The sequence below is a fragment of the Odontesthes bonariensis genome, chromosome 14, assembly GCF_027942865.1.
Source record: "Odontesthes bonariensis isolate fOdoBon6 chromosome 14, fOdoBon6.hap1, whole genome shotgun sequence".
Taxonomy (NCBI): domain Eukaryota; kingdom Metazoa; phylum Chordata; class Actinopteri; order Atheriniformes; family Atherinopsidae; genus Odontesthes; species Odontesthes bonariensis.
In genome coordinates, this window is record NC_134519.1 from 768,563 (window position 1) to 791,564 (window position 23,002).

The 23,002-nt window shown below is 54.1% G+C and overlaps 1 protein-coding gene across 1 annotated transcript in view; it reads right to left on the reverse strand.

The window, feature by feature from the left end:
- The window catches only part of LOC142398665 (dynein axonemal heavy chain 17-like), a 64,670-nt gene that overhangs the window by 18,020 nt on the left and 23,648 nt on the right, over positions 1–23,002 (reverse strand). The window contains exons 7-17 of the mRNA XM_075482756.1: positions 14,909–15,067; positions 12,718–12,825; positions 12,476–12,643; positions 12,274–12,390; positions 8,731–8,981; positions 8,466–8,658; positions 4,634–4,780; positions 4,451–4,556; positions 1,995–2,104; positions 1,805–1,924; positions 1,590–1,733 (exon numbers count right to left, since the gene is read on the reverse strand). Coding sequence (XP_075338871.1) covers positions 1,590–1,733; positions 1,805–1,924; positions 1,995–2,104; positions 4,451–4,556; positions 4,634–4,780; positions 8,466–8,658; positions 8,731–8,981; positions 12,274–12,390; positions 12,476–12,643; positions 12,718–12,825; positions 14,909–15,067 — 1,623 coding nt within the window. The remainder of the gene's footprint in view (positions 1–1,589; positions 1,734–1,804; positions 1,925–1,994; positions 2,105–4,450; positions 4,557–4,633; positions 4,781–8,465; positions 8,659–8,730; positions 8,982–12,273; positions 12,391–12,475; positions 12,644–12,717; positions 12,826–14,908; positions 15,068–23,002) is intronic.

The window sequence follows — 23,002 nt, forward strand, 5'->3', positions numbered from 1 at the left end:
TGTGCAGGTGTACCTGTGGGCTCAGAGGTGTGCAGGTGTACCTGTGGGCTCAGGTGTACCTGTGGGCTCAGGTGTGTGTGCAGGTGTACCTGTGGGCTCAGGTGTACCTGTGGGCTCAGGTGTGCAGGTGTACCTGTGGGCTCAGGTGTGTGTGCAGGTGTACCTGTGGGCTCAGGTGTGTGCAGGTGTACCTGTGGGCTCAGGTGTGTGCAGGTGTACCTGTGGGCTCAGGTGTGTGCAGGGTTACCTGTGGGCTCAGGTGTGTGCAGGTGTACCTGTGGGCTCAGGTGTGCAGGTGTACCTGTGGGCTCAGAGGTGTGCAGGTGTACCTGTGGGCTCAGGTGTACCTGTGGGCTCAGGTGTGTGCAGGTGTACCTGTGGGCTCAGGTGTGCAGGTGTACCTGTGGGCTCAGAGGTGTGCAGGTGTACCTGTGGGCTCAGGTGTACCTGTGGGCTCAGGTGTGCAGGTGTACCTGTGGGCTCAGGTGTGCAGGTGTACCTGTGGGCTCAGGTGTGCAGGGTTACCTGTGGGCTCAGAGGTGTGCAGGTGTACCTGTGGGCTCAGGTGTACCTGTGGGCTCAGGTGTACCTGTGGGCTCAGGTGTGTGTGCAGGTGTACCTGTGGGCTCAGGTGTGCAGGTGTACCTGTGGGCTCAGGTGTGTGTGCAGGTGTACCTGTGGGCTCAGGTGTGTGCAGGTGTACCTGTGGGCTCAGGTGTGTGCAGGGTTACCTGTGGGCTCAGGTGTGTGCAGGTGTACCTGTGGGCTCAGGTGTGTGCAGGGTTACCTGTGGGCTCAGGTGTGTGCAGGTGTACCTGTGGGCTCAGGTGTGTGTGCAGGTGTACCTGTGGGCTCAGGTGTGCAGGGTTACCTGTGGGCTCAGGTGTGCAGGTGTACCTGTGGGCTCAGGTGTACCTGTGGGCTCAGGTGTGTGTGCAGGTGTACCTGTGGGCTCAGGTGTGCAGGGTTACCTGTGGGCTCAGGTGTGTGCAGGTGTATCTGTGGGCTCAGGTGTGTGCAGGTGTACCTGTGGGCTCAGGTGTGTGCAGGTGTACCTGTGGGCTCAGGTGTACAGGTGTACCTGTGGGCTCAGGTGTGTGTGCAGGTGTACCTGTGGGCTCAGGTGTGCAGGGTTACCTGTGGGCTCAGGTGTGTGCAGGTGTATCTGTGGGCTCAGGTGTGTGCAGGTGTACCTGTGGGCTCAGGTGTGTGCAGGTGTACCTGTGGGCTCAGGTGTACAGGTGTACCTGTGGGCTCAGGTTTACCTGTGGGCTCAGGTTTACAGGTGTACCTGTGGGCTCAGGTTTACCTGTGGGCTCAGGTGTGCAGGGTTACCTGTGGGCTCAGGTGTACAGGTGTACCTGTGGGCTCAGGTTTACCTGTGGGCTCAGGTGTGCAGGTGTACCTGTGGGCTCAGGTTTACCTGTGGGCTCAGGTGTGCAGGGTTACCTGTGGGCTCAGGTGTGTGTCCAGGTTTACCTGTGGGCTCAGGTGTGCAGGGTTACCTGTGGGCTCAGGTGTGTGTCCAGGTGTACCTGTGGGCTCAGGTGTGTGCAGGTGTACCTGTGGGCTCAGGTGTGCAGGGTTACCTGTGGGCTCATGTTGTCAGACAGGAAGTGCAGCGCTCTGAGCAGCAGCTGGAACAGTCCGTCCTGGACTCCGTCATCGATGTGGTCCAGGTACTTCATCCAAGTGTGAGAGGACTCGTCAGCTCTGTACAGACTCCGGTTTACCTGAGGACAGGTGTCACATCATCAGGTCCTGGACCCCCTCACACCTGGACCCCTGCAGGTGTTTCTGTTACCTGGGTTAACCTCAGCAGCTGCTCCCCCTCCTCTTTAATGCGTCTACAGGTCTGTTCTGTAACTCCACCCTCCAACAGACCGTCACCTGACCGCTGCAACAGGTCAAGCTCCGCCCACTCCTGCACAGACAGCAGCACACACCTGAGTCACCTGAGTACATCTTGACAAAAAGGGGCGTGTTCAACTCACCTGTGTGAACTTTAGAATAGCATCCATGTTGGCTCTGGCATCCCTGACTGTGGAGTAGAAGGTCATCACCTCCTCTGTTTGCTGCTGCTGCTGCACACCTGTACACACACCTGTACACACACACACACCTGTAAAACACATCTGTACACACACACACCTGTACATACACACACACACACCTGTAAACACATCTGCACACACACACACCTGTAAACACATCTGTACACACACACACACACCTGTACACACACACGTACACACACACCTGTAAACACATCTGTACACACACACACACACCTGTAAACACATCTGTACACACACACACACCTGTACACACACACGTACACACACACACCTGTAAACACACCTGTACACACACACGTACACACACACACCTGTAAACACACCTGTACACACACACGTACACACACACCTGTAAACACATCTGTACACACACACACACACACCTGTACACACACACGTACACACACACACCTGTACACACACACACACACACCTGTACACACAACTGTACACACACACGTACACACACACACACACACCTGTACACACACCTGTTCACACACACACACCTGTACACACACCTGTACACACACACACACCTGTAAACACATCTGTACACACACCTGTACACACACACGTACACACGTACACACACACACACCTGTACACACACACCTGTACACACACACGTACACACACACACACACACCTGTACACACACCTGTACACACACACACACACCTGTACACACACTTGTACACACACACACACCTGTACACACACACATCTGCACACACACCTGTACACACACACACCTGTAACACACATCTGCACACACACCTGTACACACACACACATCTATATACACACACACACACACACACACATCTGTACACACACACACCTGTACACACACACACATCTATACACACACACACACACATCTGTACACACACACACACCTGTAAACACACACACACACACCTGTACACACACAGCGTATAGAAACATTTTCTACAAAATTCAGACGTCATTTAAAGTTCTGTGTTCTCAGGTACTCAGCCTTTTAAGGTTGCTGTAATTAAAGCTTTACTTAGAGTAAACAGGGTGCATCATAGCACAGAAACTGCTGAAAGTTACCAATGATCTCCTCTTAGCCTCTGATAGCGGACTTGTGTCTGTGCTTGTCCTGTTGGATCTCAGTGCTGCATTTGATACGGTCGATCACAGTATCTTATTACACAGACTTGAACATGTTATTGGGATTAAAGGAACTGCATTAGGCTGGTTTAAGTCATATTTATCTGATAGATTTCAGTTTGTTCTTGTAAATGAAGAATCTTCCTCACACACCAGAGTAAGTCATGGAGTTCCCCAGGGTTCTGTGCTTGGACCGATTCTTTTCACTTTATACATGCTTCCATTAGGTAACATTATTAGACAGCATGGCATAAATTTCCATTGCTATGCTGATGATACTCAGCTGTACTTATCTATAAAACCAGATGAACCCAATAGGTTGGTCAGACTACAAGCATGTCTTCAAGACATAAAGACCTGGATGGCTCAGGTGAGCCTGGAACATCCCATAATTCTGCTGCTATAGGCCCAGCCTGCTGGGGGAGCTCCCATGATGCACCTCTCCATGAACATGTGACATCATTGTTGTCATTAACTTGTTTCTCTCCCTCAGCAGGTATCTTTGGCCCGGTGTTACGCTGCTTGTTGTCCCCTCTTTCCTGTCCTCTCCCCCCCAGCTGGTCCAGGCAGATGGTTCCTGGTTCTGGTTCTGATGCAGGTTTCTTCCTGTTAAAGGGAATTCTTTCTCTCCACAGTCGCCTTGTGCAGCTCAGGACGGGAGGTGGATCAGAGAGAAGCTTCGGTGAATCTGTTGGTTTCCTGAGCTGGAAACTGTTTTATTGGTTCTGTATGAACTGGACTAATGTGGAATTTAATGAATTTGATTGGATTACAACAATTCTAATTGGCTTGAATTGGACTGTGTTGTTTGAAGTGCTCTCAGATGACATTTGTTGTAATTTGGCGCTTTATAAATAAAACTGAATTGAATGTGCGTCCTGATCATCACTTGGTTAAATGTTTCTGTAATGATGGCGGTTGTGAGGTTTGGATGCACCCGGCTCAGCGCTGGTGTGTTCGGACCTTCTTGCTTTTGTTTGGTTGGAATGGAAGCACACCTGCACAGGTGAGGACACCACCTTCTTAACGTAATGAGCAGCATGATGATGATGTCAGCATAGCGCTCATGTTATGGAGCGAGAGGAGCCTCTGATTGGCTGCTGCTCAGTACGTTAAGAAGGTGGTGTCCTCACCTGTGCAGGTGGGCTTCCATCCCATGTGCGTGCGTGCATGAAGTGATCAGCTGATGCCCCTCCCACCATCTCTGTTCAGGTGGTCATGTGACGCCTCACCCTCTGAGTTCCAGGTGTTCCTCTGCAGGTGGGACAGGTTCTGGTTCAGGTCCTGCAGCTGGTCCTGGATCAGATCGAGCTCCACCTGCTCAGCGCCCATCACCACCTGAGGGAGGCCACAGGGTGTCACATGACCCTCACCTGGATCAGCACCAGAGCCAGTGAGAATGTGAGAGGGCACACCTGGTTGTAGCAGGACGCCATGTGACTCAGCATCAGGTAACTCTGCGTGATGTCATCTCTGCGGGCCGAGAGACGAGCGGCGTTGGGTTGGAGCGCCACGCCTCCCTCCCTGGTCACATACCTGAGGCCCCGCAGCACCTCCTCCACCTGCAGACAGAGACAGCAAGGCAGGGAGATTAGGAGCTAGGAGGAGGAGAAACTGTGAGCAGGAACTACGATGAAGGAGCTGTGAGAAGGAACTATGAGGAGGAACTATGAGCAGGAACTATGAGGAGGAGCTGTGAGAAGGAACTATGAGGAGGAACTATGAGCAGGAACTATGAGGAGCTGTGAGAAGGAACTATGAGAAGGAACTATGAGCAGGAACTATGAGCAGGAACTATGAGGAGCTGTGAGAAGGAACTATGAGGAGGAACTATGAGGAGGAGCTGTGAGAAGGAACTATGAGCAGGAACTATGAGGAGGAGCTGTGAGAAGGAACTATGAGGAGGAACTATGAGCAGGAACTATGAGGAGGAACTATGAGCAGGAACTATGAGCAGGAACTATGAGGAGCTGTGAGAAGGAACTATGAGGAGGAACTATGAGCAGGAACTATGAGGAGGAGCTGTGAGCAGGAACTATGAGGAGGAACTATGAGCAGGAACTATGAGGAGGAACTATGAGCAGGAACTATGAGGAGGAGCTGTGAGAAGGAACTATGAGCAGGAACTATGAGCAGGAACTATGAGGAGGAGCTGTGAGCAGGAACTATGAGCAGGAACTATGAGCAGGAACTATGAGGAGCTGTGAGAAGGAACTATGAGCAGGAACTATGAGCAGGAACTATGAGGAGCTGTGAGAAGGAACTATGAGAAGGAACTATGAGCAGGAACTATGAGGAGCTGTGAGAAGGAACTATGAGCAGGAACTATGAGGAGGAACTACGAGGAGGAGCTGTGAGAATGAACTATGAGCAGGAACTATGAGGAGCTGTGAGAAGGAACTATGAGCAGGAACTATGAGCAGGAACTATGAGGAGCTGTGAGAAGGAACTATGAGAAGGAACTATGAGCAGGAACTATGAGCAGGAACTATGAGGAGGAGCTGTGAGAAGGAACTATGAGCAGGAATTATGAGCAGGAACTATGAGGAGCTGTGAGAAGAAACTATGAGCAGGAACTATGAGCAGGAACTATGAGGAGCTGTGAGAAGGAACTATGAGCAGGAACTACGAGGAGGAGCTGTGAGAAGGAACTATGAGCAGGAACTACGAGGAGGAGCTGTGAGAAGGAACTATGAGGAGGAGCTGTGAGAAGGAACTATGAGGAGGAACTATGAGAAGGAACTATGAGGAGGAACTGTGAGAAGGAACTATGAGCAGGAACTGTGAGGAGGAGCTGTGAGAAGGAACTATGAGGAGGAGCTGTGAGAAGGAACTATGAGGAGGAGCTGTGAGAAGGAACTATGAGAAGGAGCTGTGAGAAGGAACTATGAGCAGGAACTATGAGAAGGAACTATGAGGAGGAACTATGAGAAGGAACTATGAGCAGGAACTGTGAGGAGGAGCTGTGAGAAGGAACTATGAGGAGGAGCTGTGAGAAGGAACTATGAGCACGAACTGTGAGGAGGAGCTGTGAGAAGGAACTATGAGGAGGAGCTGTGAGAAGGAACTATGAGCAGGAACTGTGAGGAGGAGCTGTGAGAAGGAACTATGAGCAGGAACTGTGAGGAGGAGCTGTGAGAAGGAACTATGAGGAGGAGCTGTGAGAAGGAACTATGAGCAGGAACTGTGAGGAGGAGCTGTGAGAAGGAACTATGAGGAGGAGCTGTGAGAAGGAACTATGAGCACGAACTGTGAGGAGGAGCTGTGAGAAGGAACTATGAGGAGGAGCTGTGAGAAGGAACTATGAGCAGGAACTGTGAGGAGGAGCTGTGAGGAGGAGCTGTGAGAAGGAACTATGAGGAGGAGCTGTGAGAAGGAACTATGAGCACGAACTGTGAGGAGGAGCTGTGAGAAGGAACTATGAGGAGGAGCTGTGAGAAGGAACTATGAGCAGGAACTATGAAGAGGAACTATGAGGAGGAGCTGTGAGAAGGAACTATGAGGAGGAGCTGTGAGAAGGAACTATGAGGAGGAGCTGTGAGAAGGAACTATGAGCAGGAACTATGAGGAGGAGCTGTGAGGAGGAGCTGTGAGAAGGAACTATGAGCAGGAACTATGAGGAGGAGCTGTGAGGAGGAGCTGTGAGAAGGAACTATGAGCAGGAACTATGAGGAGGAACTATGAGGAGGAGCTGTGAGAAGGAACTATGAGCAGGAACTATGAGGAGGAGCTGTGAGAAGGAACTATGAGGAGGAACTATGAGGAGGAACTATGAGCAGGAACTATGAGGAGGAGCTGTGAGAAGGAGCTGTGAGAAGGAACTATGAGCAGGAACTATGAGCAGGAACTATGAGGAGGAGCTGTGAGAAGGAACTATGAGCAGGAACTATGAGCAGGAACTATGAGGAGGAGCTGTGAGAAGGAACTATGAGCAGGAACTATGAGCAGGAACTATGAGGAGGAGCTGTGAGAAGGAACTATGAGCAGGAACTGTGAGGAGGAGCTGTGAGCAGGAACTGTGAGGAGGAGCTGTGAGAAGGAACTATGAGGAGGAACTGTGAGAAGGAACTATGAGGAGGAACTATGAGCAGGAACTGTGAGCAGGAACTGTGAGGAGGAACTGTGAGAAGGAACTATGAGGAGGAACTGTGAGCAGGAACTGTGAGCAGGAACTATGAGGAGGAGCTGTGAGAAGGAACTATGAGCAGGAGCTGTGAGAAGGAACTATGAGGAGGAGCTGTGAGAAGGAACTATGAGCACGAACTATGAGGAGGAACTATGAGGAGGAGCTTTGAGAAGGAACTATGAGCAGGAGCTGTGAGAAGGAACTATGAGGAGGAGCTGTGAGAAGGAACTATGAGGAGGAACTGTGAGAAGGAACTATGAGGAGGAGCTGTGAGCAGGAACAGTGAGAAGGAACTATGAGCAGGAACTATGAGGAGGAACTGTGAGAAGGAACTATGAGGAGGAACTGTGAGAAGGAACTATGAGGAGGAACTGTGAGCAGGAACTGTGAGCAGGAACTGTGAGCAGGAACTATGAGGAGGAGCTGTGAGAAGGAACTATGAGCAGGAGCTGTGAGAAGGAACTATGAGGAGGAGCTGTGAGAAGGAACTATGAGGAGGAGCTGTGAGAAGGAACTATGAGGAGGAGCTTTGAGAAGGAACTATGAGCAGGAGCTGTGAGAAGGAACTATGAGGAGGAGCTGTGAGAAGGAACTATGAGGAGGAACAGTGAGAAGGAACTATGAGCAGGAACAGTGAGAAGGAACTATGAGGAGGAACTATGAGGAGGAGCTGTGAGAAGGAACTATGAGCAGGAACTATGAGGAGGAGCTGTGAGAAGGAACTATGAGGAGGAGCTGTGAGAAGGAACTATGAGGAGGAGCTGTGAGAAGGAACTATGAGCAGGAGCTGTGAGAAGGAACTATGAGCAGGAACTATGAGCAGGAACTATGAGCAGGAACTATGAGGAGGAGCTGTGAGAAGGAACTATGAGGAGGAGCTGTGAGAAGGAACTATGAGAAAAAACTATGAGCAGGAACTATGAGGAGGAGCTGTGAGAAGGAACTATGAGCACGAACTGTGAGGAGGAGCTGTGAGAAGGAACTATGAGCACGAACTATGAGGAGGAGCTGTGAGAAGGAACTATGAGGAGGAGCTGTGAGGAGGAGCTGTGAGAAGGAACTATGAGCAGGAACTATGAGGAGGAGCTGTGAGCAGGAACTGTGAGCAGGAACTGACCCACCTTGTGGCTGCAGCCCACCTCCAGCAGGCCCGACTGGCTGGTTCTGATCAGAGGATGATCCAGAACCAGCCCACAGTCAGAGTCCAGCTGAGAGCTCCAGTCGGACCTCACGCTGTCTTTGAAGTCCAGCAGGAGCTCCAGGATCTGCCCAAACCTGTTCAGAACCAGCTGGGCCTCAGCTGGGTCCAAACATCTGAAACACAGAGAGGTTCTGGTTCTAGACTCTGGTTCTGGGGGGAATGTTCTGGCTGTGTGCAGGTCTTACAGGTTCTGGACCGTCCCATAGTTCTTCAGAGCCTCCTCAGCCCTCCGGCGGAGCTGCCGGATCCAGCTGAGCTGAGCGGCTGCCGGCGGATGGAACCTGCAGAGCTTCTCCAGCCTCCCCCTGTGGGTGTGGAACAGCAGCTCGGTCCGGTCCAGTTCCAACCGGACCATCCTCACCAGCCGGGTCAGCTGAGGACGCAGCTCGGCCTGGATCACAAGACGGTCCAAGAGGAACCCAAACATCTTCACCACCTGAAACACCGAGGGGTTAGAACAGGTCAGAGGGGTCAGAACCCCCTCGAACAGGTCACCAACAGGTCCCAACAGGTCCCAACAGGTCCCAACAGATCCCAACAGGTCCCAACAGGTCCCAACAGGTCCCAACAGGTCCCAACAGGTCCCCAACAGACACATCCCAACAGACAGGTCCCAACAGATCCCCAACAGGTCCCCAACAGGTCCCCAACAGGTCCCCAACAGACAGATCCCCAACAGATCCCCAACAGAAAGATCCCAACAGACAGGTCCCAACAGACAGGTCCCAAAAGACAGGTCCCAACAGATCCCCAACAGGTCCCCAACAGATCCCCAACAGGTCCCCAACAGATCCCCAACAGGTCCCCAACAGGTCCCAACCAGGTCCCCAACAGATCCCCAACAGGTCCCCAACAGATCCCCAACAGGTCCCCAACAGGTCCCCAACAGATCCCCAACAGATCCCCAACAGGTCCCCAACAGGTCCCCAACAGATCCCCAACAGGAGCCCAACAGGTCCCAACAGGTCCCAACAGATCCCAACAGGTCCCAACAGGTCCCAACAGGTCCCAACAGGTCCCCAACAGAGCCCAACAGGTCCCAACAGGTCCCAACAGGTCCCAACAGGTCCCCAACAGACACATCCCAACAGACAGGTCCCAACAGATCCCCAACAGGTCCCCAACAGGTCCCCAACAGACAGATCCCCAACAGATCCCCAACAGACAGATCCCAACAGACAGGTCCCAACAGTCAGGTCCCAAAAGACAGGTCCCAACAGATCCCCAACAGATCCCCAACAGGTCCCCAACAGATCCCCAACAGGTCCCCAACAGGTCCCAACCAGGTCCCCAACAGATCCCCAACAGGTCCCCAACAGATCCCCAACAGGTCCCCAACAGATCCCCAACAGGTCCCCAACAGACCCCCAACAGAGCCCAACAGGTCCCAACAGGTCCCCAACAGAGCCCAACAGGTCCCCAAAAGATCCCCAACAGAACCCAACAGATCCCACCAGGTCCCCAACAGCTCCCAACAGGTCCCCAACAGACAGGTCCCAACAGGTAGGTCCCAACAGACAGGTCCCAACAGGTAGGTCCCAACAGACAGGTCCCAACAGGTAGGTCCCAACAGACAGGTCCCAACAGGTAGGTCCCAACAGGTAGGTCCCAACAGGTAGGTCCCAACAGGTAGGTCCCAACCAGATCCCCAACAGATCCCCAACAGATCCCCAACAGGTCCCAACCGGGTCCCAACAGGTCCCCAACAGGTCCCCAACAGAGCCCAACAGATCCCCAACAGAGCCCAACAGGTCCCAACAGGTCCCAACCAGGTCCCCAACAGATCCCCAACAGGTCCCCAACAGATCCCCAACAGGTCCCCAACAGGTCCCCAACAGATCCCCAACAGGTCCCCAACAGATCCCCAACAGGTCCCCAACAGACCCCCAACAGAGCCCAACAGGTCCCCAACAGATCCCCAACAGAACCCAACAGATCCCAACAGGTCCCCAACAGATCCCCAACAGGTCCCCAACAGAGCCCAACAGGTCCCCAACAGACAGCTCCCAACAGGTCCCCAACAGACAGGTCCCAACAGACAGGTCCCAACAGATCCCCAACAGAACCCAACAGATCCCAGCAGGTCCCCAACAGAGCCCAACAGGTCCCCAACAGATCCCAACAGACAGGTGCCAACAGGTCCCCAACAGAACCCAACAGATCCCAACAGGTCCCCAACAGAGCCCAACAGGTCCCCAACAGATCCCAACAGACAGGTCCCAACAGGTCCCCAACAGAACCCAACAGGTCCCCAACAGAGCCCAACAGGTCCCCAACAGATCCCAACAGACAGGTCCCAACAGGTCCCCAACAGACAGGTCCCAACAGATCCCCAACAGACAGGTCCCAACAGGTAGGTCCCAACAGACAGGTCCCAACAGGTAGGTCCCAACAGACAGGTCCCAACAGGTAGGTCCCAACAGACAGGTCCCAACAGGTAGGTCCCAACAGACAGGTCCCAACAGGTAGGTCCCAACAGGTAGGTCCCAACAGGTAGGTCCCAACAGGTAGGTCCCAACAGACAGGTCCTAACAGATCCCCAACAGACAGGTCCCAACAGACAGGTCCCAACAGGTAGGTCCCAACAGACAGGTCCCAACAGACAGGTCCCAACAGGTAGGTCCCAACAGGTAGGTCCCAACAGACAGGTCCCAACAGACAGGTCCCAACAGGTAGGTCCCAACAGACAGGTCCCAACAGGTAGGTCCCAACAGACAGGTCCCAACAGACAGGTCCCAACAGGTAGGTCCCAACAGACAGGTCCCAACAGACAGGTCCCAACAGGTAGGTCCCAACAGACAGGTCCCAACAGGTAGGTCCCAACAGACAGGTCCCAACCAGATCCCAACAGATCCCCAACAGATCCCCAACAGGTCCCCAACAGAGCCCAACAGATCCCCAACAGAGCCCAACAGGTCCCAACAGGTCCCCAACAGACAGGTCCCCAACAGACAGGTCCCCAACAGACAGGTCCCCAACAGACAGGTCCCAACAGGTAGGTCCCAACAAGGTCCCAACAGGTCCCCAACAGACAGGTCCCCAATAGACAGGTCCCCAACAGACAGGTCCCAACAGGTAGGTCCCAACAGGTCCCAACCAGATCCCGACGGGTCCCCAACAGGTCCCAACCAGGTCCCAACAGGTCCCAAGGTCCCAACAGGTCCCCAACAGGTCCCAACCAGGTCCCAACAGGTCCCAACCAGGTCCCAACAGGTCCCCAACATGTCCCAACCAGGTCCCAACAGGTCCCAACCAGGTCCCAACAGGTCCCCAACAGGTCCCAACCAGATCCCCAACAGGTCCCAACCAGGTCCCAACAGGTCCCAACAGGTCCCCAACAGGTCCCAACCAGATCCCCAACAGGTCCCAACCAGATCCCCAACAGACAGGTCCCAACAGGTCCCCAACAGACAGGTCCCAACAGGTCCCCCAACAGACAGGTCCCAACAGGTCCCCCAACAGACAGGTCCCAACAGGTCCCCCAACAGACAGGTCCCAACAGGTCCCCCAACAGACAGGTCCCAACAGGTCCCCAACAGACAGGTCCCAACAGGTAGGTCCCAACAGACAGGTCCCAACAGGTAGGTCCCAACAGACAGGTCCCAATAGACCCCAACCAGGTCCCAACAGACCCCAACCAGGTCCCAACAGACCCCAACCAGATCCCAACAGGTCCCCAACAGGTCCCAACAGGTCCCAACAGATCCGAACAGGTCAGCAGACGGTACCTTGGCTGCAGATGAAGCCTCGCTGCAGTCCTCTAAGGCCCGGCTTAGCACCGACACCAGCTGCGTCTCCAGGTCTGACACCTGGTCCTGAAACCGGTCCAGGTTCTGCCTGAAGTTCTGACGGAGGAAGAGTGACAGGAGCATTCAGAGACAGGAAGTAGCCCCCGCATCAGTGGACCTGGATCACACCTGCCTGTCTCACCTGGTCCTCCGGGTCGGTCGGGTCACAGCTGCAGTCTGACAGCAGCCTCACCTGGACCAGGAACTTCTGATAGACCTGCTGAACCGTGTCGGTCCACATTACGCCGCTGACCCCGGACAGAACCGTCTGATCCAGCCGGAACACCTTCAGACTGACAGAGAACACCTCCTGCAGGAAGGGGCGGAGTCAGACTAACATCTGGTTCTGGATTCAGGACCAGGGGAGAACAGCTGAGCCTGTACCTGGATGCTGTGCAGCTGGTTCAGGAAGCTGTCCAGGTGGAGGAAGACCAGGTGAGATGGGAAGTCCCAGATGGGTGTGGGCGTGCACTGCTGGCTGCCATCAGGGACCTGTCCAGGACACAGGGAGGGGCAGGTGAGGGCAGGTGAGAGGCACAGGTGGGCGGCGGCTCAGGTGGGCGGCGGCTCAGGTGGGCGGCAGCTCAGGTGGGCGGCGGCACAGGTGAGAGGCGGCACAGGTGAGCGGCGGCACAGGTGAGCGGCGGCACAGGTGGGCGGCGGCTCAAGTGAGAGGCGGCACAGGTGAGCGGCGGCTCAGGTGGGCGGCGGCACAGGTGGGCGGCGACACAGGTGAGGGGCGGCTCAGGTGGGCGGCGGCACAGGTGGGCGGCGACACAGGTGAGCGGCGGCTCAAGTGAGAGGCGGCACAGGTGAGCGCCGGCTCAGGTGAGCGGCGGCTCAGGTGGGCGGCGGCACAGGTGGGCAACGGCACAGGTGGGCGGCGACACAGGTGAGCGGCGGCTCAAGTGAGAGGCGGCACAGGTGAGCGCCGGCTCAGGTGGGCGGCGGCACAGGTGGGCGGCAACACAGGTGAGCGGCGGCTCAGGTGGGCGGCGACACAGGTGGGCGGCGGCACAGGTGGGCGGCGACACAGGTGAGCGGCGACACAGGTGAGCGGCGGCTCAGGTGAGAGGCGACACAGGTGAGCGGCGGCACAGGTGAGCGGCGGCACAGGTGGGCGGCGGCACAGGTGGGCGGCGACACAGGTGAGCGGCGGCTCAGGTGGGCGGCGGCACAGGTGGGCGGCGACACAGGTGAGCGGCGGCTCAAGTGAGAGGCGGCACAGGTGAGCGCCGGCTCAGGTGAGCGGCGGCTCAGGTGGGCGGCGGCACAGGTGGGCGGCGGCACAGGTGGACAACGGCACAGGTGGGCGGCGACACAGGTGAGCGGCGGCTCAAGTGAGAGGCGGCACAGGTGAGCGCCGACTCAGGTGGGCGGCGGCACAGGTGGGCGGCGGCACAGGTGGGCGGCGGCACAGGTGGGCGGCAACACAGGTGAGCGGCGGCTCAGGTGGGCGGCGGCACAGGTGGGCGGCGGCACAGGTGAGCGGCGGCTCAGGTGAGCGGCGGCTCAGATGAGAGGCGGCTCAGGTGAGAGGCGACACAGGTGAGCGGCGACACAGGTGAGCGGCGGCTCAGGTGAGAGGCGACACAGGTGAGCGCCGGCACAGGTGAGCGCCGGCACAGGTGAGCGGCGGCTCAGGTGAGCGGCGGCTCAGGTGAGCGCCGACTCAGGTGGGCGGCGGCACAGGTGGGCGGCGGCACAGGTGGGCGGCGGCACAGGTGGGCGGCAACACAGGTGAGCGGCGGCTCAGGTGGGCGGCGGCACAGGTGGGCGGCAACACAGGTGAGCGGCGGCTCAGGTGGGCGGCGGCACAGGTGGGCGGCGGCACAGGTGAGCGGCGGCTCAGGTGAGCGGCGGCTCAGGTGAGAGGCGGCTCAGGTGAGAGGCGACACAGGTGAGCGGCGACACAGGTGAGCGGCGGCTCAGGTGAGAGGCGACACAGGTGAGCGCCGGCACAGGTGAGCGGCGGCTCAGGTGAGCGGCGGCTCAGGTGAGCGGCGGCACAGGTGAGCGGCGGCTCAGGTGAGAGGCGGCTCAGGTGAGAAGCAGTGAGGGTGGTGAGGGTTGGTCGGACACGGATGCGGACTCAGGATGTAGAAAAGCAAACTGGGTTTATTTCACAAAAACAAAGTTAAACAAAAGGTGCGGCTGAGCCGGTTGATAAAAACATAAACATGGCTGTGACTAATGAAAACAAAAGACTTGGTTTTATACATGAAAAACACTCAACTTGGAATACGGCTTCATGCATGAGTGGTGAAAATCAGGAAGGTAGGTAGGTGAGGAGGGTATCAGGGTAAAGATCCGACAAACAAAAAGGGGAAACCTGGGAACTAAATAGAGGACTGGGAGTGATTAGTGACTGGTGCAGCTGGTGACAATAACAAACAGGTGAGGGGAATGAACTAATGATCAGGGAAGGAAAGCCAGGGGAAAAGCAAATGGCAAAACATGAGCCCAAGACATCAAACTAAAAACATCAAACTAAAACATGGGGAAAATCCCATGGGCGTGACACAAAGCACCACCATAAGGAACTCCAGTTCCCAGGAGCCTCTCCTAACAGTACCTGGTTCTGGTTCTGTGTCTCCAGCAGAGTCCTGTTCTGAGCGTAGGTCTCCTTTAGGGTCTTCAGGGTCCAGATCACCAGTCTGACATCAGCCAGAACCGGAGCAGGATCTGATGCCAGAGAACGCATCACTTCCTGTCCATGCAGGAACTTCCTGCTCTGAAGAAGAGAAGAAGACAGATCCCTGATCAATACGCTGATCCCTGTGTGTGTGTGTGTGAGCAGGTACCAGGTGAGTGTGTGAGTGAGCAGGTACCAGGTGTGTGTGAGTGTGTGTGAGCAGGTACCAAGTGTGTGTGAGTGTGTGTGAGCAGGTACCAAGTGTGTGTGAGTGTGTGTGAGCAGGTACCAAGTGTGTGTGAGTGTGTGTGAGCAGGTACCAGGTGTGTGTGAGTGTGTGTGAGCAGGTACCAGGTGTGTGTGAGTGTGTGTGAGCAGGTACCAGGTGTGTGTGAGTGTGTGTGAGCAGGTACCAAGTGTGTGTGAGTGTGTGTGAGCAGGTACCAGGTGAGGGTGAGTGTGTGTGAGCAGTTACCAGGTGAGTGTGCGTGAGCAGGTACCAGGTGAGTGTGTGTGAGCAGTTACCAGGTGAGTGTGCGTGAGCAGGTACCAGGTGAGTGTGTGCGCGTGAGCAGGTACCAAGTGAGTGTGTGTGCGTGAGCAGGTACCAGGTGAGTGTGTGTGCGTGAGCAGGTACCAGGTGAGGGTGAGTGTGTGTGAGCAGGTACCAGGTGAGTGTGTGTGTGTGTGAGCAGGTACCAGGTGTGAGTGTGTGTGAGCAGGTACCAGGTGTGTGTGTGTGTGTGTGTGTGTGTGAGCAGGTACCAGGTGTCTGTGTGTGTCTGTGTGTGAGCAGGTACCAGGTGTGTGTGTGAGTGTGTGTGAGCAGGTACCAGGTGTGTGTGTGTGTGTGTGTGAGCAGGTACCAGGTGAGTGTGAGTGTGTGTGAGCAGGTACCGAGTGTGAGTGTGTGTGAGCAGGTACCAGGTGTGTGTGAGTGTGTGTGAGCAGGTACCAGGTGTGTGTGAGTGTGTGTGAGCAGGTACCAGGTGTGTGTGAGTGTGTGTGAGCAGGTACCAGGTCAGTGTGTGTGAGTGTGTGTGAGCAGGTACCAGGTGTGTGTGTGTGTGTGTGAGAGCAGGTACCAGGTGTGTGTGTGTGTGTGTGTGTGAGAGCAGGTACCAGGTGAGTGTGAGTGTGTGTGAGCAGGTACCAGGTGAGTGTGAGTGTGTGTGAGCAGGTACCAGGTCAGTGTGTGTGAGTGTGTGTGAGCAGGTACCAGGTGTGTGTGTGTGTGTGTGAGAGCAGGTACCAGGTGAGTGTGAGTGTGTGTGAGCAGGTACCAGGTGTGTGTGAGTGTGTGTGAGCAGGTACCAGGTGTCTGTGTGTGTCTGTGTGTGAGCAGGTACCAGGTGTCTGTGTGTGTGTGTGAGAGCAGGTACCAGGTGAGTGTGAGTGTGTGTGAGCAGGTACCAGGTGAGTGTGAGTGTCTGTGTGTGAGCAGGTACCAGGTGTCTGTGTGTGAGCAGGTACCAGGTGAGTGTGAGTGTGTGTGAGCAGGTACCAGGTGAGTGTGAGTGTGTGTGAGCAGGTACCAGGTGTGTGTGAGTGTGTGTGAGCAGGTACCAGGTGAGTGTGAGTGTGTGTGAGCAGGTACCGAGTGTGAGTGTGTGTGAGCAGGTACCAGGTGAGTGTGAGTGTGCGTAAGCAGGTACCAGGTGTGTGTGAGTGTGCGTGAGCAGGTACCAGGTGTGTGTGTGAGTGTGCGTGAGCATGTACCAGGTGTCTGTGTGTGTGTGTGTGAGCAGGTACCAGGTGTGTGTGTGTGTGTGTGAGCAGGTACCAGGTGAGTGTGAGTGTGTGTGAGCAGGTACCAGGTGTCTGTGTGTGTGTGTGTGTGTGTGAGCAGGTACCAGGTGTCTGTGTGTGTGTGTGTGAGCAGGTACCAGGTGTGTGTGTGTGTGTGTGAGCAGGTACCAGGTGAGTGTGAGTGTCTGTGTGTGAGCAGGTACCAGGTGAGTGTGAGTGTGTGTGTGAGCAGGTACCAGGTGTGTGTGTGAGTGTGTGTGAGCAGGTACCAGGTGTCTGTGTGTGTCTGTGTGTGAGCAGGTACCAGGTGTGTGTGTGAGTGTGTGTGAGCAGGTACCAGGTGTGTGTGTGTGTGTGTGTGTGTGTGAGCAGGTACCAGGTGAGTGTGAGTGTGTGTGAGCAGGTACCGAGTGTGTGTGAGCAGGTACCAGGTGAGTGTCAGTGTGTGTGAGCAGGTACCAGGTGTGTGTGAGTGTGTGTGAGCAGGTACCAGGTGTGAGTGTGTGTGAGCAGGTACCAGGTGTGTGTGTGTGTGTGTGTGAGCAGGTACCAGGTGTGTGTGTGAGTGTGTGTGTGAGCAGGTACCAGGTGTGTGTGTGAGTGTGTGTGAGCAGGTACCAGGTGTGAGTGTGTGTGAGCAGGTACCAGGTGTGTGTGTGTGTGTGTGTGTGTGAGCAGGTACCAGGTGTGTGTGTGTGTGTGTGTGTGAGCAGGTACCAGGTGTGTGTGTGAGTGTGTGTGAGCAGGTACCAGGTGAGTGTGAGTGTGTGTGAGCAGGTACCAGGTGTGTGTGTGAGTGTGTGTGAGCAGGTGCCAGGTGTGTGTGTGAGTGTGTGTGAGCAGGTACCAGGTGTGTGTGTGTGTGTGTGTGTGTGAGCAGGTACCGAGTGTGAGTGTGTGTGAGCAGGTACCAGGTGAGTGTGAGTGTGCGTAAGCAGGTACCAGGTGTGTGTGTGAGTGTGTGTGAGCAGGTACCAGGTGAGTGTGAGTGAGCAGGTACCAGGTGAGTGTGAGTGTGTGTGTGAGCAGGTACCAGGTGTGTGTGTGAGTGTGTGTGAGCAGGTACCAGGTGTCTGTGTGTGTCTGTGTGTGAGCAGGTACCAGGTGTGTGTGTGAGTGTGTGTGAGCAGGTACCAGGTGTGTGTGTGTGTGTGTGTGTGAGCAGGTACCAGGTGAGTGTGAGTGTGTGTGAGCAGGTACCGAGTGTGAGTGTGTGTGAGCAGGTACCAGGTGTGTGTGAGTGTGTGTGAGCAGGTACCAGGTGTGTGTGAGTGTGTGTGAGCAGGTACCAGGTGAGTGTCAGTGTGTGTGAGCAGGTACCAGGTGAGTGTCAGTGTGTGTGAGCAGGTACCAGGTGAGTGTCAGTGTGTGTGAGCAGGTACCAGGTGTGTGTGAGTGTGTGTGAGCAGGTACCAGGTCAGTGTGTGTGAGTGTGTGTGAGCAGGTACCAGGTCAGTGTGTGTGGGTGTGTGTGAGCAGGTACCAGGTCAGTGTGTGTGTGTGTGTGTGTGTGTGAGCAGGTACCAGGTGTGTGTGTGTGTGTGTGAGAGCAGGTACCAGGTGAGTGTGAGTGTGTGTGAGCAGGTACCAGGTGTGTGTCTGTGTGTGAGCAGGTACCAGGTGTCTGTGTGTGTGTGTGAGAGCAGGTACCAGGTGAGTGTGAGTGTGTGTGAGCAGGTACCAGGTGAGTGTGAGTGTCTGTGTGTGAGCAGGTACCAGGTGTCTGTGTGTGAGCAGGTACCAGGTGAGTGTGAGTGTGTGTGAGCAGGTACCAGGTGAGTGTGAGTGTGTGTGAGCAGGTACCAGGTGTGTGTGAGTGTGTGTGAGCAGGTACCAGGTGAGTGTGAGTGTGTGTGAGCAGGTACCAGGTGAGTGTGAGTGTGTGTGAGCAGGTACCGAGTGTGAGTGTGTGTGAGCAGGTACCAGGTGAGTGTGAGTGTGTGTGAGCAGGTACCGAGTGTGAGTGTGTGTGAGCAGGTACCAGGTGAGTGTGAGTGTGCGTAAGCAGGTACCAGGTGTGTGTGAGTGTGCGTGAGCAGGTACCAGGTGTGTGTGTGAGTGTGCGTGAGCATGTACCAGGTGTCTGTGTGTGTGTGTGTGAGCAGGTACCAGGTGAGTGTGAGTGTGTGTGAGCAGGTACCAGGTGTCTGTGTGTGTGTGTGTGTGTGTGTGTGTGAGCAGGTACCAGGTGTCTGTGTGTGTGTGTGTGAGCAGGTACCAGGTGTGTGTGTGTGTGTGTGAGCAGGTACCAGGTGAGTGTGAGTGTCTGTGTGTGAGCAGGTACCAGGTGTCTGTGTGTGAGCAGGTACCAGGTGAGTGTGAGTGTGTGTGAGCAGGTACCAGGTGAGTGTGAGTGTGTGTGAGCAGGTACCAGGTGTGTGTGAGTGTGTGTGAGCAGGTACCAGGTGAGTGTGAGTGTGTGTGAGCAGGTACCAGGTGAGTGTGAGTGTGCGTAAGCAGGTACCAGGTGTGTGTGAGTGTGCGTGAGCAGGTACCAGGTGTGTGTGTGAGTGTGCGTGAGCATGTACCAGGTGTCTGTGTGTGTGTGTGTGTGAGCAGGTACCAGGTGAGTGTGAGTGTGTGTGAGCAGGTACCAGGTGTCTGTGTGTGTGTGTGTGTGTGTGTGAGCAGGTACCAGGTGTCTGTGTGTGTGTGTGTGAGCAGGTACCAGGTGTGTGTGTGTGTGTGTGTGTCTGTGTGTGAGCAGGTACCAGGTGTCTGTGTGTGAGTGTGTGTGAGCAGGTACCAGGTGTCTGTGTGTGTCTGTGTGTGAGCAGGTACCAGGTGAGTGTGAGTGTGTGTGAGCAGGTACCAGGTGAGTGTGAGTATTGTAGCGGCCTCCTGGCTGCATCAGCTGGAGTCGCTTTGACGGGAGTATCCAGTTAAGTTCTGACGCGCGTTCTTATTTCTCAGTACTCGAATTTATTTTCTTTCGGGTCTCTTTACGTTACAGATCTTCTTGTTTTCTTCTCAAACTCAATTAACACTGTTCAGCATGTTTACACGACATCTACACGGTCAAAAAACTGTTTCCCTTCCAACACCCGTCATCAGAAATCCAATTCATCAGTGAGCCACCTGTGCTCCGGTTAGATAGGCGAGAGTCGGGAGGAGAAACCAATCAGAGCCCACTATAGCCCAAGCACCAGTGCCGCTCCCAAATGCATAGTACATTTACTAGATATTGCTAAATTAATAATTATCAATAAGCAGACAAATCTAAATAACTAAATATCACCATAAAGTGAGAAAAATAGAAAATGGCTCCAACATCCCGGCCCCTAATTGTCTACACTATCTGACAATTACAGTAATTAACATGGAGCCATCAAGTATAATTCAGGAGGTTAAGGGTATACGTAGAGTCCATTAAGCATATATGCAAACTCATCATCGCCCATATCTGCAGAAAAATCAAAGTCATTTTTAATTTTTATTTTTTTTAAGGCAAGATTATCAAAAGGATATGTCCTTCAAAAGGTCGTCGTAAAAAGGCAAAAAAAACCCTCAAAATGTAATGTTCAAAAGGCAGAAAAAACAAAAATGATCTTCAAAAATTATATAATCCTCAAAAAGGCAAAAATCTGGAAAATCTCAAAGAGCAGACAGGTCAGGCCTCCAGAAGAAGGCACAGTTTTGTGATGGTCTCTCTAGGACGTTGCTTGCTGTTCGTATCTTGACCCGTCGGACGTGTCCCCTGCTGTCTGAGATGACCTCTGTTATTCTTCCCTTTGGCCATGAGTTTCGTGGTGATGTCTCATCCATGATTAAGACTATGTCACCTGGCTTGAGGTTCCTCTTCACCATGTGCCATTTCTGTCTTTCTTGCATTAGGGGAAGGTACTCTTTTACCCAGCGCTTCCAGAACAGGTCAGCTAAGTACTGGACCTGTCTCCATCTTCTTTTAGTATAGCAGTCATCCTTCGTAAACACTCCTGGTGGCAGCAGGGGTTTTCCCTTTAGTTGGAGCAGATGGTTTGGTGTGAGAGATTCTGGGTCACTCACATCATTGGAAACTACAGTGATGGGTCGATCGTTCAGGATAGTTTCTACTTCGCAGAGAACCGTCTGCAGGCTCTCATCATCCAACACTTGCTGCCTAACGATGGAGTAAAGGACTCTTTTGATGGTTCTGATGAGTCTCTCCCATGCTCCACCATGGTGCGGCCCGAACGGAGGATTGAAAGACCATTTGATCCCCTCATATGATAGGCCTCGTTGGATCTTACTATGATTCAGAAGCGCAAGGGAGTCTCTCAGCTCGCGTTCTGCGGCTACAAAGTTTGTGCCGTTATCAGACATCATCTCCTTGACCTGGCCCCTTCTACACATGAAGCGTCGGATGGCAGCAATGCAAGAGTCAGTGTCCAAGGAATGTGCAAGTTCCAGGTGGACAGCTCTGCTTACAAGGCAGGTGAACAAGACTCCGTACCTTTTCACATTCGCTCTACCTCGCTTCGCCTCTATAGGGCCAAAGTAGTCAACTCCGACGTAGGTGAATGGAGGGTGGTCTGGTAAGGTGCGGTTTAATGGCAGGTCTGCCATCTTCTGTGCGGCAGGTGGAGTGTGCCAGCAACGGCAGAAGACACATTCCCCTATGGTACGTCTTGTAGCTGCATTGGCTTGGAGTATCCAGAATCTTTGGCGGAGTTTGGCCAGGGTCTGATTCCGTCCACCATGACCTGTTGAGATGTGAGCATGTCTGATGAGCAGTTTGGTTACATGGCAGGCTTTAGGTAGAATTGCAGGGTGTATGAACTCTTCCGGCATTGCGGTCTTGCTCAATCTCCCACCCACTCGTAACACTCCGTCAACAAGGATGGGGTCAAGTTTGCACAGTCTGCTGCCCTTCTTAACAGGCGTCTTCCCTTTCTCCAGTATTGAGATCTCCTCTGAGAAGTGATGCCTCTGAACATATTGGAGCAGACTCTTTTCAGCATGTGCAAGATCCTCAACTGACAGATTTTGGTAGGTAAGTATGCTTTTCCTGTTGTCGTATGTCTGTTGGCCGGAGAGTGTCATGTCTCTTCTTCCCTTGATCAACTGTTTTAGAAAGTCTTTGAACTGGAGCATCCTTGCAGTAGCTCTCTTCAGGTGGTTCCAGGAGGAGAAGTGCTGTATGAATTTGATGACTGGATCACACATTTCATCTGCTGCTGTACTGAGGACTGCAACAGTCTTCTTAATTTCCAGGTCATCATCAGAAAGTGACAGTGTTGTCTCAGGAAGTTTCGGCCAAGAGTGTTGAGGCTGCTTTAGAAAGTCTGGCCCATTCAGCCATCGTTCACACTTCAGGAAGGACTCAGTGGTCATGCCACGTGAGGCGTCGTCAGCGGGGTTTAGACTGCTGCTTACATAGCGCCACTGAGACTTTTCTGAGAGGTCTCTGATGGTGGTCACTCTGTTGGCTACGTATGTCTGAAAGCGACTGGTGTCATTCAGGATGTATTTTATGACTGCAGTGCTGTCTGTCCAATAGACTGGTGCCTCTAGCGTCAGTTCTAACTCTCTCTCCAACATGTTGTTGATTCGCACTACCAGGACCGCTGCTGCCAGTTCTAGTCTGGGGATGGTGACAGGCTTCAGTGGTGCTACTCTTCCTTTACCCATCATAAATGCCACATGGGTGAGACCTGTGGAGTCTGCAAGTCTCAAGTAGCTCACTGTGCCGTACCCTACCTCGCTGGCATCACAGAAGTGGTGTAGCTGTGCTTGGTACACGTTGGCAAAGTCCTTGGGTCTGTAACATCTGCTGATGTTTAGGTCTTCCAGCTGGCCCAGTGCTCCAACCCAGGTCTCCCATCTTTTGGCGAAGGAGGCTGGAATCTCTGAGTCCCAGCCAAGGTTGGATCTGCAAAGCTCTTGAATGATTCTTTTGGCTGGGAGAATCATAGGTGTCAGGAAGCCAAGGGGGTCATACAGGGAGTTGACAATGGCGAGGATCCCTCTGCGTGTATACGGCTGGTTCTTTGGTGATATCTCGAAACATAGGGTGTCTGAGCTGATGTTCCACTGGATACCGAGAGCGCGCTCTAGAGGTGTCTCACTCTTCTCCAGCTTGACGTCTTTGATCTCTTTGGAGGCCCTGTCTTCCTTTGGAATTGAGGCAAGGACGGATTGGCTGTTGCTCACCCACTTGGTCAACCTGAACCCTCCTGTTGCACATGTGGCCCTCAGGTTACTAACCAGGCTTATTGCCTGCTCTTCAGAATCCACTGACCCGAGGAGATCATCTACATAGAAGTTCCTCCTTATGGTCCGCAACACCTCTGGATTCATCACGCC